This window comes from Dreissena polymorpha, chromosome 12 (assembly GCF_020536995.1).
Source record: "Dreissena polymorpha isolate Duluth1 chromosome 12, UMN_Dpol_1.0, whole genome shotgun sequence".
Taxonomy (NCBI): Eukaryota; Metazoa; Mollusca; class Bivalvia; order Myida; family Dreissenidae; genus Dreissena; species Dreissena polymorpha.
This window is the reverse complement of record NC_068366.1, coordinates 13,086,701-13,105,904: the sequence shown is the minus strand read 5'-3', so window position 1 is coordinate 13,105,904 and position 19,204 is coordinate 13,086,701. Positions and strand designations below refer to the sequence as shown.

Sequence of the window (19,204 nt, the reverse complement as noted above, 5' to 3'; positions counted from 1 at the left end):
TCCTACTTATTTGAAATGCTCTCGAGTCCGTTTCCTGGGCCTAGAACCAGTACTTGGTGTCTATATGGGAGAACGAAAGAACGCTCCCACAGCGTGGGACATCAGTGTTTGACGGAAAATTTCAAACTTGTTATTGTATTGTGTTGCTCTGATTGGTCAATCTTGGTCATGTGACAAAAATGTCAACTGATTGGTCAGTTTGAGGCTTGGATATAAGCGGTGTATAAGCCGCATATAAGCGAAAGAAAAGGGTGGATAGCTTTGGCTATATTATAAGGGAGTTATATGCAGTTTATAAACCGAATATAAGCCGCTTATATGCGAAACATTTCTAGACTTACATCTCGCTTATAACTGCCTTATACTTATATCTCGCTTATACAAGATATTTGAATGCTTATATGCGACTTATAAACGGTTTATAAACCGCATATAACTCCCTTATACTTCGCATATAAGCCGCATACAAGCGGGAGTAAGTCATTTTGGTAAGGGAATTAGTCACATATTGGCATTCTTGGCAGATTGTAAAGATCCGAGCCCGATCTCAAATGGTAACTATACCCTTTTGAACGGCACAACGACCTACGAGTCGACGGTTCGGTATTCGTGTGACGCGGAGTATACGCTGTACGGTACCGACATAAGACATTGTCTTGCCAACAGTAGCTGGACACCACTTGATGTCAACTGTACAATTAAAGGTATCGGAGTACTTCAATAAACGAACGCATCGTTTAAGATGTATCATTCAGGCGACACAGGGTATACACTGTTTAAAAGCAACATCAAACGTCGACAACATTCAATGAACATGCGTAGTTATACTGTAATTTATTTATTGTTAAGTATACATTGTACACATAAGTGAAAACTGTTTCATATTAGATTATGTGTGGTCCCGGTTACTTTCACAGATAGCATTGCGTTGCGCTACTCGGTCTTAACACTTGATATGCAAAAGAGTGTATATCCAATAACAGCCCTGATTATTAACGATTGATAAAAATTTAACTTAAAATAACCACAAACTGACGTCACGAGCGGATTAGTAAATCAATATGCGGACCTTTTTAAAACGCAAACGCTTGCGTTTTTTTGCAGTTGCCTGATATTTCTAATGATTTCATTATAAATATGAATTACTTTTTCAATATTGTAAAGTAGAAGTCATGTATATTTTTTTCTCTCCATTTGCAAAAATGCTATTTCCTTATCCTGTTTCATGTTTATGAGATAGTGCTGTTCATTTGTTTTCGGGTCTTCTTATATAATCTTTAATTTACATATTGACGTTTGACGTATATCATTAGTTGCTATGCCAAAGTGTTACGTTAATGAACATCAGTAATTGTCATACTTACCTGTCTTTGTTGACAATTTAGCCAGGAATACGCTGCATCTTCCGCATATGTCAACGTTAATTTTGGGTATAATTCAGTGCACTTTCGCGTATAAGCCAGTAAAACACAATGTTTTATTTATATGTTTTGATTAAGCGCTGATCACATCGGCCCGATCTGATTTATATACAGTCGAAACTGACCTAACGGCCACCTGAAATTAACGGCAACGGTCAGTCTGGAATCCCCCCGACGAAAAACACTCTCTATTTCACTTGAAAATAACGGCCACCTGTCCATAACGGCTTACGGCCACTATATTCCACTCCAAAATTCATGTTTGAACTGAAATCAACGGTCACGCGTCAGTAGTCTCGAGTCGCGAAACTTAAAAACACAGCACATCATGTGTCCGTCTATTTTGCGGTTAAAGCGTCTGATAGCGGTAATTGCCTTTGATATAATAAAAGCGGCCCGCTGCGAGTAAACAAATAATAAAGTGTTGAGAAGGTTTGTTTTCCGGGGATACGTGTGGGCGTATCTTCAAAAGAAAATATGTCAGCGTTTGTGACACGTTTAAAGTCATTAACGTCATTATCGCTAATTAAAATGAAATGAATCCGATCGAGGAAGGTCAACTGATCAAAATGTCCACGCTCAGTATTTAGTAAATGGTGATACATAAAATTAAGCCACAAATAAGCATGTACATAGACAATGCAATGATTCAAAGAAACACATAATTTGTAAACTTGACTTATTGAATACACTTGAAACTGTTGTTTAGGTCGATCAAACTGTTTAAGATTTAAAATGAGTCATCATACAAAATCTTATGAACAGGGCGCTTAACTCAATGATACCTTTAATGATAATTTATAACAAAACAATAAAGCGCTCTGCTGTATCATTTTCTGTTCCTCCATACATTAATCTGAATTTAATGTAGACGACAGTATATTTTTGAAAACATCTGTATCGAATGCCAACCATTCTTACAACAAACACGATTTACTCTCTGGTCATATCGATTTATGTAATTGTTATTACAGTTTCAAATTATGCCTGAAATACACGCAATCCGACATTTATTTTGGATGCGTTAACTGCTTATGTATTCAACTTGTTTTATTACTTTACTTTTCAAAAACAAAAATACGTCGTCAAAATTGGTATCCCGATAATGCAGATAGTCTATCTAAAAATTGTGTGTTTCATCATATAATTTAAGTCATCAGATTCAGTAGAATGGACATAAAAGTGTGGAGCACTTGTTTTGTAAAACATTATAGTGAATTAACAAAATATGATAATGTGTGTTTTATACAATAATACAGAGTTGGGTCGAACGTCTATCATTGACCCTAGCTGTATAACGCGTCTCGGGGAAAAAGCTCTCGAACGATAATTTCGGCAGTGGGCTTGTTATAGACGTTCGGCCCAGATCTTTCGTACATAACGGCCTAATTCTTTAAAATAACTTATATGGTATGACCCTCTGTTCATTTGTTAATGTTGTAAACTTTATATAAGCCCCTTGAATTTCAGATTGTTTTGATAAAGTTTTGCCCGAATTCGCGAATGTTACTTTCTGGACCGGAACAGTGTACGAGTCAATAGCAACTGTAAAATGTAAAGATGGGTACAGAATAATCGGTGGTAACAATAACTGGTTAACAGCGGAAAACATAACGTGCACTTCCTACGGCAACTGGTCTGAATATGATGGTTGTGAAAAGAAAGGTATTGATGCATGCCTATATACCTTTCAATTAATTGATTGCTTTAAAATAAGGTTTTTTCGTCAATGCTTGCACAATTAGTGCTAGTGCACGCATGTAATCATGTATAGAACGGTATTTTAGATGTCAGAACACACTTGTTCATTTATTTAATTTCAAACGATGGTGTTATTGTGTACAAGTGTTATTGTCGAAGAGCTGCATATGTTTAAGTCAAAATATACTACTTTCTTCTGGAATTTAGGTTGGATGTTTTGTATATAGTTTACTTGTTTTGAATACATTATCGAACATATTTTCGTGCAGGCATTTTGTTATTGTTAATTTATTATTATTTCGTGTGAATGTGTGAGTGTTATAAATGACTTTCACGTTCTATTATAGACTGCGGAAAAAAAGAGTCATACGATAACGCTTATGTGCTCTGGACAAATGAGACACGGTTTGAATCTTCGGTAATAGTTCAGTGCGAAGAAGGATATCGAATAAATGGTAGTCATAACAATAACGTTACTAAAGAAGAGATAAAATGCCAGGCGGATGGTCATTGGTCGACACCACTAGGATGTATCAAAAAAGGTAATGATGTTCGTATAATTATTACCAAGATAATTTAGAAGATATATAGTGTATAATAATGGTTTTATAAATATTTAATAATAAGAATGCTTTTTCTTACTATGATTATTATTTTTATTATTATTATTATTATTATTATTATTATTATTATTATTATTATTAGAATGTCCAACGGATATCAAAGTTAATAACGGTAATGTAACATATTATGGGCGACTGTACCATGACACTGCCTCTATAAAATGCTCCCCTGGCTATGTAATTAACGGCACTAAAGGCAACAACATCGTCAATCAAACTGTGAAGTGTGAGTCTACGGGCAGATGGCAACTTCCAAGTGATTGTGTACGAAAAGGTATGTTTGTATCTATAACTTACAAACCTACGTATCACTCCCAATATAAACGTTATATCAATGTTTTTATAATTTAACATACTCTGAAACTTACCTGTTTAATTCTTACATGTATAACCGAACTCCGCATCGGAATCACTATAATATGAATACAAGTTTCGTTTTGAAAGTATAATGCTAAATCATCAAGCACAAACCATTATATTAACTTAACATGTTTTACCATAACCATTCCGTAAAAAAGTTACGCTTTTAATTCCGTATAAATAATATACATGGTTTGCAATTCGCTAAGAACTATTCAATGTCTTCGTTGAAGTGAATAATTACATTATTAAAATAGTGATGAATTTCAGATTGTTTAGACAAAGAACAACCCGTTCATGCGAGTGTTAATTACTTGAACGGTAATCTTTACGAAGCAATAGCAGTCAGCACATGTCGGGAGGGTTACCGCATCAAAGGAAGAAACACGAATGACAACGTATCGGAGGAAATACAGTGTCTGGACACGGGGAAATGGTCTCAAGCATTAGGATGTGAACGAAAAGGTGCTTAATAATATAATGTATTTCAAACGATTTTGTTTCATTGTGTGATACTATGGTAAAAATATAACTTCAAATGCAATGCAAATGAACAATTATTAAATATAAATATCCACACGGCTGACTTGGCTGCTATCTCAGTTGTATACATTGTTGTTTATTGTTTCATGTGTTTGTCTTGTTTCTAAATGTATGGCTATTGAGTTCTTGCTTAAGTACATGACTTGTGAGTGTTGTGTTTATTGATCTCTTTTTTATATAACTGTACTTTTGCTGTGTTTTCTATTTGAAATTTTTTCACACATTCATCAAGCATAGGCAGTCAATTTTGCCTAATATATTTTGCCCTGAATGCATGTGTTATTATTTTTATTTATAAAAATGTACATGGTAACAATAGCGTTAGCTTATTTACCGAAACTTTTTAGTTATAATTTTGAAAGTCCCTAACTAAAGAGCAGAATCGTCTTTAGAACAAATATGCTCTACATATTTATCATGTGTAGAATTATGTTATAGTATAGACTGTTATATTATAGACTGTGGATCACCTGTAACCATTAACAACGCGAATGTTAGCCTCCAACCATCTGGCAATACTTTATACGAGGCCCACGCCACTGTGGCATGCCTTACCGGGTATCGGCTCTACATACTTCATGAAAATCATCAAATTGATGAACAAATCCAGTGTCTCTCAAGCGGATCCTGGCAAATTTCATTGGGCTGTGAACGGAAAGGTTGAACACTTTGAAACGAGCTTAAAATTTGATCCGTAAAAACATGCGTTTTATGTACATTTGTGTGTAGGTATAGTCAAATTAAATCAAAGGTATGGTTTTATTAGGTAACTCTGTAATCATATTATCATTTTTTAAGTTCTTAGTTATATTATTTAATATCTGCTAATATTAAGAAAGACTTTAAAATGACCAAAAACAAACGCGTCATTACATTAGTAAAATACGGATACATGTATAATAAAAATAATAGTTTTAATAGCAAGTATGCATTTATTTAAGTTTAAAAAAATCATATTTCATGTATATGTGTATTGCTATATAACAAGCACTTTATTTTAAAAGATTGTGGAAGAGAGTTGAACCAAGGAAATGCCAACGTGACGTTTCTTAATGGCACAACGTATCAGTCATCTGCCAAGGTTCAGTGCATTGACGGATACCGTCTACATGGGCTATACGACAACAATAAAACGGTCGAACACATTCCATGCACTGATAGCGGCTTTTGGGACGTGCCACATGGGTGCGAAAGAAAAGGTATTACAAAGCCAAAGCACACTCCTACGATTTCAAATAGATGTTAAAGTCTAACACTTTATGTGAAACAGGTTCACGCCAACAAGTTTACTGTTGTTGTTGTTGTTGTTTACTTGTTTATATTAATAAGCCTAATTAATTGACGTGTGTTTATTAGCCATGTATACCTGACCAAAATTTAAATTTATTATTAAATTAACATTCGATACGTGTTCTTGAATGTCATTATCATTAGATTATACTTATTTCACTGTTTATGTCGCTAAGGGTCCATTATTGCATACATAAACATTGTTTTTGCCGCATGTTATACCTACAAATGTATTATCTAATAATTCCTCACCGTTCTTTTAATACTGAAGTAATATCCCAAAACTAAACATACATTATCCTTCAGAATGTGAAAGACCTCATGACATCAATCACGGAAAAGTATCGCGTGGACCTTGGACGTTTGAGAGCACTGTAAACTATACCTGTAACACTGGCTACCACACCGTTGACGTAACCACTCTGAAGTGTAACAGCAGTGGTCTGTGGAATAATAATCCACCAAACTGCACTGGTAATTGTTTTACAAACAACGCTCGCTGATAATGTATAAGGATACGTTGTATAAATAATATGTGTTGTCGTATTTGGTAATTTTGACATTCATGATTAATAGCCATTTATAATATTCTCGTTTGTTGCAAGCTGAATTTTGAGGTTATACGTATTTTATTAGGTAAGCCACGAGTTGTCATCATTCGAAGTTTTTTTGAAGGTTTATTGTTTTGTAAAAAAAACTAAATGTTTTCTTTCATGTGCACGTGTTAATTAATATAATAATTTAAAAACATGCACATTAAATTTGGTTTTAATAACAAATCTAGCTTATTTACTGTTATATTATTTTTGGAATAATTGTTGCTTTTGACTTGAATTATAATACCATACCACATTCGGATAACTATGTTAGTACATTTAAGAATCACTTCGTTATCGAGTTAAAGTAGAAGTAGCAGTAATACAAGTTTAAGATTAAAATTGGTATTCACTTTTTTGTTCAACATCCTGTATGACTTGATTTTTACCTATGCACATAGATATAGATGAATGCCAAAAGCGCGATCAAAACGACTGTCACTAACACTCCGGGAAGCTACACGTGCAAGTGCATCGAGGGTTATGATGACCTAGAAGGGAACAGAGGTCGAAGGTGTGAAGGTGAGATCATTGGACATATTTTCCGATTTAGCAAAATCATAAAGTCATATTCGACTGACCATTTATATTTATTCTTTAAGAATAAAATATGGAATATCGTTTTAATATAAGATCCTTTATTTACTATTAAAAGGTAATACTTCTAAACCGCACATCTTGAACGTACCTAGTATCCAAGTCAAGCAATAAGTCTTATTATTTTAGACAAATACGGCCTTTCAGTTAAGAACTAGCAGCACTATGGCATGTTTGGTTATAACTATAAAACAAAATGCACGTTGTCTCGTTGACAAAAAGACAAACTAGTACGCGTCTTTCTGAGGCAAATGCTGTTTCCTTTGTGAAGCTTCCTTATCGAAAACCGATTGCTATCAATGTGCAATATCCAAAACGCTGGATTATGTTATGTTTATTTCATCAATAAATTACTACAGATCACAACGAATGCGAGGACCCTCCGAATACCCAGTGCAGTTTCTGGCTCAACAAAACGCGCGCATGCGTTAACTTGCAGGGTGGTTATATTTGTATATGCAACAAGGGATGGAACGGCACAAAATGTGATAATGGTATGGGCGAATTGTGTTATTTTTTACTATCTTATTAGTTTATTTGTAATGCGAACAAAACGTATACATCTGTATCTGTGAAGCATATGTGAAAACGGATGAGCTCAATGTTGAAAAATGTTATTTTAACGTGTTGCCATAACAAGACGGTGCACTGTATGCTCGCATGTTATTTCAACTGAATATAAGTTATTTTCATTTTAAGGAATCATTTTATTATCACCACACAACTTGACATAGTGTTCAGTACATTTCAAAAACTATTTAATGTCAAAGACTAACTGAGAATCTGTGTCATTTAACATCTATAATTATGTATTTTTTGCAGATATTAATGAATGTTTGGAACCACACCCATGTGGTGAACATGCTCATTGCACAAACCTTTTTGGAAGTTATAACTGCTCATGCCCACCTCAATACCCACAGGGTAACGCTTTCCTTGGCTGTTTCGGTAAGAATCAGTTATCGTTTAAAACATGTTATGAAACTAATTAAAGGGGCCTTTTCACAGATTTTGGCATGTTTTGAAGTTTGTCATTAAATGCTTTATATTGATAAATGTAAACATTGGATACAAAAAGCTCCAGTAAAAAATCAAGAATAAAATAAAAAAAAGAACAAAAAAGGTAACCCAAGGCTCGAACCAATGACCCCTGGAGTCCTGGAGTAAAAAGTCTATCACATAGACCACTCGGCCATTCTTCCAAATACAATGCCAGGTGTATTGTTTAATTTATATAAGCAATCCTCTTAGATTCACGAAATATAAGGACAACAACAGAACCAAATTATTCATTCGTTTTGCGTTGCATCGCTTTATAATTTTCGGGTTTTTAAATCGTCAAAAGATGCATACAATGACTATTTTAGAGCATGGTAAATGTTCAGTATTAGTGTTTCCTCACAAATATCATAACTAAAACGAAAATTTGCGAATCTGAAACTACTTTTTTTCAATTTTGACAATTTACCCAAACGTGAAAAGGCCCCTTTAATACCTATTTATTCTTCGTCGATAAGTTTTGTTATAGATTAAAACAGTAAAATAAATATGTGCTGTGCATTTGAACCTCATTGGGCACAAACGTGTATTCAATTGGATACATTTATGTGTATTCTAATTTAAGTTTTTAAAATCCATTGTGTATTCTACTTGCTTATATATGCCTTGTTTGTTAAGTCGCTTTGAGGTTATGTATTTGAAAATGTTAATTGGTCATGAACACAATATATCATTTTAATCGATTGTCCGTTCATGTTGATTCTCATTGTTTTAGAGCCTGTAATCATTTCATTTGAAACCAATGGTACAAGATTCAATGGTGACAACGAAATCTTAGATACATTTCAAATACCCAACAGGTTTCCGTACTTTGGAACATACTTCACGTTATTCAGGGTAGTGTATCCATTTTAGTATAATATTCCAATGGTATGTACGTTACATATTAGACACATGGAAGCAAAGCCTTACCGATATTAAACAATGTGTAATTACAGGTTTGTCCCTAAATATTGTTCTTTAACTGATGTCACATCCTACCTTATTTTAACATCGTGTGTATTCAATAAATGCTAGCATTTAATTTAAATTTATACAATGTAATAGAAGTGTACCGACCCTTTCTGGATGACGCTCGCACATTTTGATTTATCTAAACTGTGCAATGTTTCAAACAAAAGCGTTGTGTGTTCCAGCCAAGCATGGATGGATTCCTCGCTCTCGACTTCCAGCCACTTTACAATCAATATGGGGGCGAAACTCCCAGCGAATGGACAGCTGCTATTCAGAAGCATATCGTCATTGCCCCGCTATGGACTAACATTGACAGCCGAAATATATCAAATGGTGGTCTTTGGATTCACGTGTTGACTGACAAAGACAAGTCTGACGTGGCAAAAATCCAGGACCTCGTTCGCCAATACACCAACCAGACCGAGTTCAATGTCAGTGTGGCCTTGGTCGCCACGTGGAAACACGTTACTATTCACTCACCTTACGAGCCCGGATATGAACTCGTCAATCATCAGGTTAATTACAAATAGTGTTTTAATCGATATTTTTGACAATTATGAAATATGTATGACTTACCTGTGCACATCACACCAGTACACCAGTTTCTGCTCGCTTTTTGTTATAACCAATCTATTGAAGTTTTTCGCAATATTCGTCATTTAACACTGACCATAATCAGACAGAAATTAGTGTAACTTCGTTTAAAACGAAGACACAATAAAACAATTACAAGTACATTTAAGTTAATTACAGTTGATTCGAAGATGCAATTTTAATGTATTTTTTATTAAAAATATGCATGGTTTATTTTCAGCACATCCACTTCTATTTATATATGAATTTTGCTATTGCATTTACAGAACCTTTCCATGCAAGTCATATTAGTGACAGATGGTATGTACACGTACATTATGTTCAACTACGACAGAGAACAATTCAGCATCAGACCACTAACGGAAGTACCTGTTGCAAGTGGTTTCACGCATTTGGACTATTCCGCATCCGTTCTGTCAACAAGAAACAACTTTACAAATCTAAATAAGGAATCAAACGTTTACCCGGGTAATTTATGATACCACTACAATATTCGAAGAATGAATATTATCATGAAGAGTGTTTATATTGTAATCTAATCAGACTAAATACAGATATAAACAGCTGCAACTTCAGGAAACTTGTAAGGACTTTGTAGCAATACTACAGTTTAAAAAATGATATTAAATATTCAATATAACCTTTATTTTTTGTTACGAAAACAAATCCAAGTGCGCTTAAGTTATTGACTAAATAGGCTATGGTTTCGGATAGAAATATGATATATGGTAACGTTTGGAAAAGGCCGTCTGGTTTTATTCAATAGTTAATTACTCAGTAAGTTTGTTATCATCATTTTAAAGTTGCTTGTTTGCGTTATAATTTGATAAAAGTGTTTACTCAATGTTGTCTTTTGCATAGGATTCCCGGGCCGATGGCTGTATAACGTTACAACTATAACCGCCTCAATGTGGAATGAGACCAGATGTTTGCAGTTTGTGAAGGAAAATAACCGCACATTAAAGAGCTGGATAACAGAACAGCTTGTGTTTGCATTACCATGCCCCTGCCAAGAGGTGCTTATGCTGGAGGTAGGAAATTCAACTGTGTGTTAGCTCTAATTTGTGTATGATTTCAGCTTCATTCAAGAATTACATATTAACTATTATTGATAATTTATTTAGTACAATTAACTATATTTATTCAATTACTAGGTTTAAGTGAAGTGTGTTTATATACAGTAACCAATAGAAGAGCATTACTTATAGGCCATTTTCTCCTTTGTATGCTATTTTTAAATAGGATTGCCTGTATGAAAGACCTACTACAAGCATATGTTTATCCATTTGTGCTAAGTGTCATAATATCCACGGACTTCATTATTAAGTATTTCGTTCATTTAGCTTATAAACATAGACCACGGGGCAGATATAAACTGGTGGCCGTATTCATCCTTTGTATTGTTATATGTTTTAGGATTACACGTTTACTCGGAAAGATGAGATATTACCTGGTATTGGAACCAAGTTCACCCACACGACATGCTACGAGTCCTGGTTCTTCAGCGCCTACGGGATCAAACAGAGATGCTGCTACTTGTTAGTTAGCATATTTAATTTAAGTAAAATTATATTAGGAATTTGTTTAACTCAGGCGACATCCGTGTGTTCATATTGTGTTGTGTGTCTTGTGTTTTAATTGTTCAATCCGTGTTTTTAACTGTTACTTTGAAAATAACGTGTTTTCAGGTTCAGCAAACTACAGTCTCAGTATCCGGGGGCTGTAGCAGCGGAGTTTGAGAACACCACCATTGCATCACTCCTCCAGGAAGGCTACTACCAGTGCTGCTCTCCTGAAGGCAGCCATAAATACTGTCACTTGTACCAGCAGATCAACACGCCTGATGACTGCTCCAGATACACGATCAGCGATGAGATACCACTGGAGGACAAGAAAGACACTCCACAGATTGAAGACGTGTCGGTGGATGTGGAGAAATTAGCAACGAATCCTCGAAATCGGGTCGTGAGAAATGTACAAAGTGATGGTGAGCAGAGAAAATCCGAATCAAATGTTGACAGTGTTAATAACGTGTCCATGTTTATGACTATGTACAGAAATCTGAAAAAGATGTTTGGGTTCGGATAAAAAATAGGATTTTTCCCGAAGGTAATCATATAACTTGACATGAATTGACGTATTGCATAATTTGTGTGCAGTAGCGTGTAAGTTTGAAGAAATATATGTGGTGATTTTTTTCCAGTCATAAACATTATAGTTTCCATACATATAGAACATGTTGCAGTGTTAGTGTAGTGTGTGTATTGTGTGATGATGATAACAGTATTAACATCGTGTGTTGACATATTAATCAGAAAAGGTAGTAATATATACACATTATTCTCAATTTTAAAACGTCTTCTCCCTTTATTGAATTCAATACTTGGTGCTCGATTGAGCCGCGTATTGTTTCATTTAGTAATAAACTAAAGATCGGGCGAAATGAACACACTAATGTTGATAATGAAGTTTTAAGTGTAAGGCTATTTATAATTATCTGCCCCTCATTAAGAGCCTTTCACGTACAAGTTGTACAAATCGCTCATCAATTGCTCCTTTAATTCACTTAAGGTTTTATGGTAGAAGGTTTACATTCTTAACGGCAAGACTTTCGATGTCATTTGTGTTATCAAGTTGCTGCGCTGTATCAAAATAGTTACATTAATCCCTACATGTATACCTTAATTAAATAAACACACTCGTCATATGAAACCTTCTATAATTGTGATTACATTAAACGTACACTTTTTTGAACTTAGCAAAAAATTATTCATGTATGTTAGAATTCATCATTTTTGTATGATTGATTAAACCGACGTGATTGTTTTACCTTTCTTTTTTCAAAAAATAATAAATCTGCCTCGGCTATTCTCTAGCAATTGACAATTATATTCACGTCAGACATAGCAACAAAATGACAATCAGTTGTACAGCCTGAAAAAGTAACTACCACTGACCCATGAAACTCTTAAAATATTATGTCCTAAAATATGTGAAACATACAACAATAACACCATATCCGACGATTGCACATTTTCATAATAGTTAACTAATATTAATCTAAGCACGCTGACCTACGATTTACAAAAAGAACACTAACTACACAAACCTAAAATATATCCAAAGCAACTTTTGTCATGGCCCATTTAATACTACGATAACAACATATTTTACCGCGCAAAACTAGCATCAAAATGTCACACCTTTCTGGCATTCACACCATGGCATACACCAAACGTACATTATCAATGTAATTTGAAGAAAATATGAAAACATATCATAAATGTTTATTGATGCCTAACACAGCTTCTTGACGCCAACAATCTTGGTTGTATTGATAAATATGAAAATTGGAATATTGCGATAAGAAACATAATGGAAATTATATTTTAAACAGTAAGGTGTTCTGCTTGATGTAAGCACGTTTTGAAAAGGACTTATTAAAGATACCTGAGAACGAACACAGAGAGCAGAGAGTGAGGCTTAAACAGGGAACATCTCACATTCGTGTAAGTGTATGCAATACACGAAGTTATTTTGACAGGTTTAACTTCTAAAGACTCGTAACGGTTAAGAACGAGACTTTTAAAGAATAATCCTTTCGTCAACCAACCAGCTCGGCACAAACTTAAAATGTCAGAGATAGCATCTGTCTCGGATGTTGCCACACTCAATTCTAGCATCTGTAGCTTTGTATTTCAGCAATCAATTATTCTATACATATCCTTTGTCTAAAAATAATATTATTCTGACGTATGACATAACGGCGGCAATTGGCGCCGTTCCATCTCAATGATTATCTACATATGAACTTACCATATCTGTAGATGTTGTATCTCAATTAAATACAATCCTTAAGAGGGAAGCTCCGCACCTATTTGTGCCACCTTGCCTTCATGCACGTCGTAAACCAAGCTATACTTGAGAACATTGCCGTTTAAATATCATCCTATCCAAAAAATCATCTTTCACTTGTGAAAACTGCATTAAGTTACGTTTAAAAGTGAATGATGTTTTACATAACAGATTTGTTTAATATTGTTAATATGTTGAAATTGAAAATGTCCGAATGTCTCTGAGTTTTCCCCGGTGATTTAAAAAAAAAGCAATATCATTTGTAAGCAAACATGTATAATACGTATTTCTTTTATATTCGAAAATGCAGAAATGCAACCGATTGAAATGACAAACATACACTAACTTTATTAAGGATCATATTCAAAAACTGACGTTAATCAGGAGATGGCTGAGAAAGAAATACACGATACGTAAGACACGTCCTACTTGAGGTTCCTTGTCTGAAGCAAAAGAGCATATACATTTAAAAAAAAGATCAACGCGAACTCCAATGTATATGTATTTTGCTTTCAAAAACAGGCACGAAGATCTCGCGCATTTGCGATGTATACATAGGACGCTAAAGTGTATTTTAATTCTTTTTCACCAGAATTCAAAATAAAGATATTAAAATAATTGATTGGCCACGGAAATAACGTTGCGCCAAGACTGTCGCCAATTTCATCTTATTAAATATATTTATGCAGTAAAATTGATAGCCAGTATTGTAATCTACAGTTGACCTAAAGAAAGTCCAGGACAGGATATTTTACTTGCTTAAACACAGAGAGAAATGCAAGTAAATAAAATCACTCAATAAAACTTTAGAACTGAATGATTGTGTATATTGGTGTATAATTTGACACGGTGTTGTTATACGCATGGTTTGTTCAAGTCAGGAGAGTATGTAAGAAGGGCGCGCTCGATTCCTATTTGGGGGGCATCGAAAGTTTCTGGTCTTGGGATGCATTGCAACCCATGGCGTATGAACAGTTTCATTATAAATAGAAGATATGGGTAGAATGTGCAGACAGGAACGTTGTCATGTTTTCGGAATACGTATTACTCGCATTTCTTGTACCCTTGTATGTCATCTAAATCGATACACATTTAACGTAGGTTTTGCAATACCTCAAACTGTGTCGCATCTAAATGCCATTCTGACTGTGAACCCATCAACTGTTGAAATAAAGACACGCCGAACGTGTAAAATTGACAACCGACGGCTTAACGTTCGGGCGATGTCTCCTTAATAATATAATGCTTAAGTTAAACTTAACGTTGGTCGGATAAAGACATTTAGTTTGCAAGACAATATCAAATGATATAACAATCATAGATAGAAAACATCTTTTAGGAAAAGATGCATGTTGCATGTTGACATCCCTGCAAACGGAAGACAAAAGCGGCTTGTGAATGTGTACATTTATTCTGCAACTTTTTATATTAGAGATACCTTGATAATATGTGTTGCATACATTTAACTCAAAATATTTAGTTTGCTTTTAGAGGTTTTTTAAATGAATATTCATTCAAATGGAACGCACAATAGTTTATAAAGGTTATGTCATACGAAAATACTGGCTGTCGACTGCATTTAATTGGCAATGTTTAAAAGACAGCTCTGCAATCTTAATCAAAACCATGACCAGATCTCGTTACTCAGAGAGTTTGTGGTGAATAGATAAGATAACACGAATCAATTTCACCGATGACAATGTGACAATTGTGTTATGGCGAATGTCAAGACGACAACGATGTCAGCATTTCTAGTCGCGATTTACATAGGGGTTTTCTGTAGCGCATCATCTAATGCAGAGAATAACGGTAATTTTTTAGATCTTACATTTTCCGTTATCAGCTTTTGTCAAAAAATATTCTTAAGTAAGTTTACTTATTGAATACGTTGAGCCAGTACAAAAAGAATGAACATAAGCATGTCAGTCGTCATGGATATTGGTCTAAACATAATTAGTATTGGTTTTTTTACTAGTTTACCTAAAATAATAGAAACATTAATAATTTAAACGATAAATTCAATTAAAAAGAAGAATATATTTTTCTTGCTATAAAACACAATCATTGTGACACCGACGAATTGCTTCTTCATGTTGTATTAACGGTGGAATTTATTTTTCAAAAGGATATTTTATAATAATGTAAAACACTTGCTTTAAACTAAGCTTCCTATTAATGGTTATAATGCAGAACATATTAACATATCTATATTATACGGAATACCGTTAGGGCCATCGAGGTTACGCGATAGTACGATGACGGCAATGCAATTGTACGATGGCGACAATGCGATAGTACGATGGCGAAAATGCGATAATACGATGACGACAGTACGACAACGCGATAGTACGATGGCGACATTGCGACAACGCGATAGTACGATGGCGACAATGCGAAAGTCATATCGCACTGTGGCCATCGTATCATCGCATTGTCGCAATCGTACGATCGCATTGTCGCAATCGTACTATCGCGTTGTCGTACTTTCTTTATCATATTATCGCATTGTGATCATCGTGCTATCGCACTGTCGCCATCGTATCGTCGCACTGCAGCCATCGTACTATCGCAATATCGCATTGTCGCATTATTGCCAACGTACTATCGCACTGTCGCCATCATATTGTCGCACTTACGTCATCGTATTATCGCAATATCGCATTTTCGCATTGCCACCATCGTACTATAGCACTGTCGCCATCGCATTATCGCACTGTCACCATCGTATTTTCGCATTGTCGCCATCGGACTATCGCGTTGTCGCATTGTCGCCATCGTACTTTCGCATTGTCGCCATCGTTTTATCGTTTTGTCGCAATCGTACTATCGCATTTTCGCTAACTTACTATCGCGCTATCGCATTGTCGCTCTCTGGCTTTTATTGTGTAAACAGGATGGCACTTACGGTATACCGTAATATTAACGTTGTTTTAATCCGAATGAAATCATTTAATTGTGGTCCACATTTTAAGGGTTCTTCATTGTTCCCCGACTCGATAGACGTTTTAAGTGTAAATGTATTGTTAACCAGCCGAATGTTAATTACAGAACCTCTAAATAAGATAAAATGTTAGACAAAAACTAAAAATACCTGATCGTGTATGAGCAAATATCATTTGAAATTTATTAAATACGAACGTCACACGATTAAGTACGTTTGAGTATGTTTGTTGTTTCTTTAACCTCTTATAAAAATCCATAGCCTTTACAGTTGAAAGTTTAATTCAGTAAAAATATAAAAGTACGGATGGCCGAGTTATCAATACAGTCGCTTTTCAATTCATATCTCGATGGAGGTTAACTTTCTTCTTTGTATTTTATTGTTCATGTATTGTATTTTAGGTATAGGCTACGATATTTGTCGATATTTACCGCTATCAATCAAAGGCATTTAGTGACAAACTTAAGAAAATGCCAATATCTATTATCATTTGTTGTATAATAATTTTATAAAAGTTATGTGCGAGTGCGTCCGATCATAATTAAAATCGCGCTAAATGCAGCGTATGCACCGGAGGCACAATTCGACGCTTACGCCTATGAAATACAATTCGTCTTTACTTTCTAATATGTCGGGCAGTTGATTACGTCATCGAATGGAACACGAATCAAAGATAAGGACATTCCTCGTTTCCGAAATTATTTGTATTGCGTGCAGACATCATTGGGGCAATCATGTTACGTATGTTGATGTTTCTGTTTTCCGGATTAAATTTATCCAACTGCATTGACCTTTTTGGTATGTTGTTTGTTTTTCTAACTTCAGTTGATGTATCGTTAAATTATTAATAGTGTAATAAACACATTGCAGTTTAAAAAAGGTTGTAGTATACGTTTTAATGGAAGAAATGTTTAAAGTACATGGCTTGTTATCATTAACACGTACTTTTTTCGTGTTTTCTAAACGTAATTAATTATTTTTATTCCACAAATGTATGTGAATGATCCGAGGAAAAAACGGAGTAAAACTTCCCAGCATTCGATATGAATTTATTAAATGTAATTTATTGATTGCATATTAAAAACAGACCAAAAAGCAACAACTGAAAAGGTACGTTAAACAAAAGCTATAACAGTTCAGTTTGCTCTAAAATCCTCAGCGCACCAGGAATTACTTAATTTTTGTTCATGTAAAGTGGTAAATAAGTAGCAGTGCACGTAAATATAAATATTTCATAACCGCATATGTTTTAAATTAAATAGTTAATTGAATTAATACTATAGTGTTGTAAAAAGTAACATTAAATAGTAATGTTACCACTTTAAGTTCAACTGAATCGTTTTATATGCCAAGTACGAGTACATATTTATTATTTGTATTAATAATGTGTCTGCTTATAACAGCTGTGTGATAAATGTGTTTTATGTATGCAAAGTTAAATACATATAATAGAGATTAAAAGCGCGATAGTATTGTGCAGCACCCTGCTTATAGTTAATTATATTTGGCGACTTTCTGAAATGTCCACATAAAAATATATTTAACAAATGAACATGGCTTCATGCCAATTAGACAATTTAACAATAAACTCTAAACTGACACATAGGTTATCCTAGATCTTACCCTTAACCAACCCCTTACTGAATTATTATAATTATTCGACTGTGCGTTGGATTCGAGTCGTAATCAAAGTGTGGGTAATTGTGTGTTTATTTGATTTCTGTTTGTTTGTTTTACAATAACTATCTTTGTTTTATAAGTTTTCGCGTATACTATCATATCGGATAGAAAACTTATAATGTATATCGGTGCCACGTTTTAAATAACATAAAATGAGTATAGTTGTTACCATTAAATTTAAAAAGGTGTTATTTAATCTCATAAAGACTGTTTTGCCTTTACTTTAACAGATTTGAATATTGCTTTAAAAATATAATTCACAAGAGAAATATCATTAACAACGGCAATCGGCGTATATGTATTTTGTGCTACCACTACTGGCGTTAAAAAAAAATATTGGTAACGTCAGAATTCGCCTTCACGATGTAAACGAACTTAATTACGCATTGATTTTACCAATGGCGCAATCTGTTTTTAACTTCAATACAACTCAACTGAAAAATATTTATGTCTTAGAAATGAAAATAAACACACGAAAACATGACTCATGTATATTAAACGACGTATGTTGTTATCAAAATTGTGGTACTTAACCTAAAATATTTGTGCCGCAACCACTTTGTAAGCGCTACATCCAAGAGACTCAGTTGGATTTCAAGGAAACGATACCACATGATACCGTAATATTTAGGACCACAGTTTCAAATTCTCAACATTTCATTTATGTCGATAAAGGATATGTATATTTATTTTATTAACAAATTGTACTATTTAAGTTGTTTTTTTTCATAGGTTGTCTAGACCTCGACAATCATACCAATTGGCAAGCGATCGGACCACACATACAAGAAATCAAGTATGTACGTTCCTCAAACCGCTTTCGAGCCTCTGTGCAATGTGAGCCCGGCTATCAAGGTTTTGTGCTTTTTCAACAGAAATATAGCAATCGTTTTCCAATGGACTGCATAAATGGGTCATGGACGTTTGCTTCACCTTGCATGGAAGTTGGTACGTATTAAAAGAAATATAAGCAATACGACATTAAGGTAT

General features: G+C 34.4%; 2 protein-coding genes across 19 annotated transcripts in view; both read left to right on the top strand.

Moving 5' to 3' along the window:
- Window positions 1-6,271: 6,271 nt before the first annotated feature.
- LOC127852288 (mucin-like protein) lies at window positions 6,272-12,093 on the top strand. Of its 2 annotated transcripts, none has more exons than XM_052386207.1 (10): window positions 6,272-6,412; window positions 6,936-7,056; window positions 7,491-7,625; window positions 7,954-8,079; window positions 8,906-9,027; window positions 9,327-9,659; window positions 10,005-10,206; window positions 10,600-10,769; window positions 11,155-11,276; window positions 11,427-12,093. In XM_052386207.1, the coding sequence occupies exons 2-10, from the start codon at window positions 6,942-6,944 to the stop codon at window positions 11,824-11,826; spliced, it is 1,725 nt and encodes a 574-aa protein (XP_052242167.1). In that variant the 5' UTR covers window positions 6,272-6,412; window positions 6,936-6,941; the 3' UTR covers window positions 11,827-12,093. The 2 variants fall into 2 exon arrangements, with proteins under 2 accessions (XP_052242167.1, XP_052242168.1); XM_052386208.1 differs by having other exon boundaries at window positions 11,155-11,299; window positions 11,427-11,606.
- A 3,141-nt stretch (window positions 12,094-15,234) lies between these two features.
- The window catches only part of LOC127852283 (sushi, von Willebrand factor type A, EGF and pentraxin domain-containing protein 1-like), a 34,096-nt gene continuing 30,126 nt past the window's right edge, over window positions 15,235-19,204 (top strand). For 16 of the 17 annotated variants that reach the window (XM_052386200.1, XM_052386196.1, XM_052386193.1 and 13 more), the window contains exons 1-2: window positions 15,235-15,402; window positions 18,947-19,162. In XM_052386200.1, the coding sequence (XP_052242160.1) occupies window positions 15,309-15,402; window positions 18,947-19,162 (310 nt within the window). In that variant the 5' untranslated portion in view covers window positions 15,235-15,308. Of the gene's footprint in view, window positions 15,403-17,217; window positions 17,333-18,946; window positions 19,163-19,204 lie in introns of those variants that run through there. The other variant, XM_052386183.1, reaches the window with a different exon arrangement.

Excerpts from the sequence above, each read along its gene's own strand:
- LOC127852288 (XM_052386207.1), top strand. The coding sequence starts at position 6,942 with ATGAATGCCAAAAGCGCGATCAAAACGACTGTCACTAACACTCCGGGA. Across the intron at positions 7,626-7,953 it reads CGGCACAAAATGTGATAATG|ATATTAATGAATGTTTGGAA; the intron begins GTATGGGCGAAT and ends TATTTTTTGCAG. Across the intron at positions 9,660-10,004 it reads ATGAACTCGTCAATCATCAG|AACCTTTCCATGCAAGTCAT; the intron begins GTTAATTACAAA and ends TTGCATTTACAG.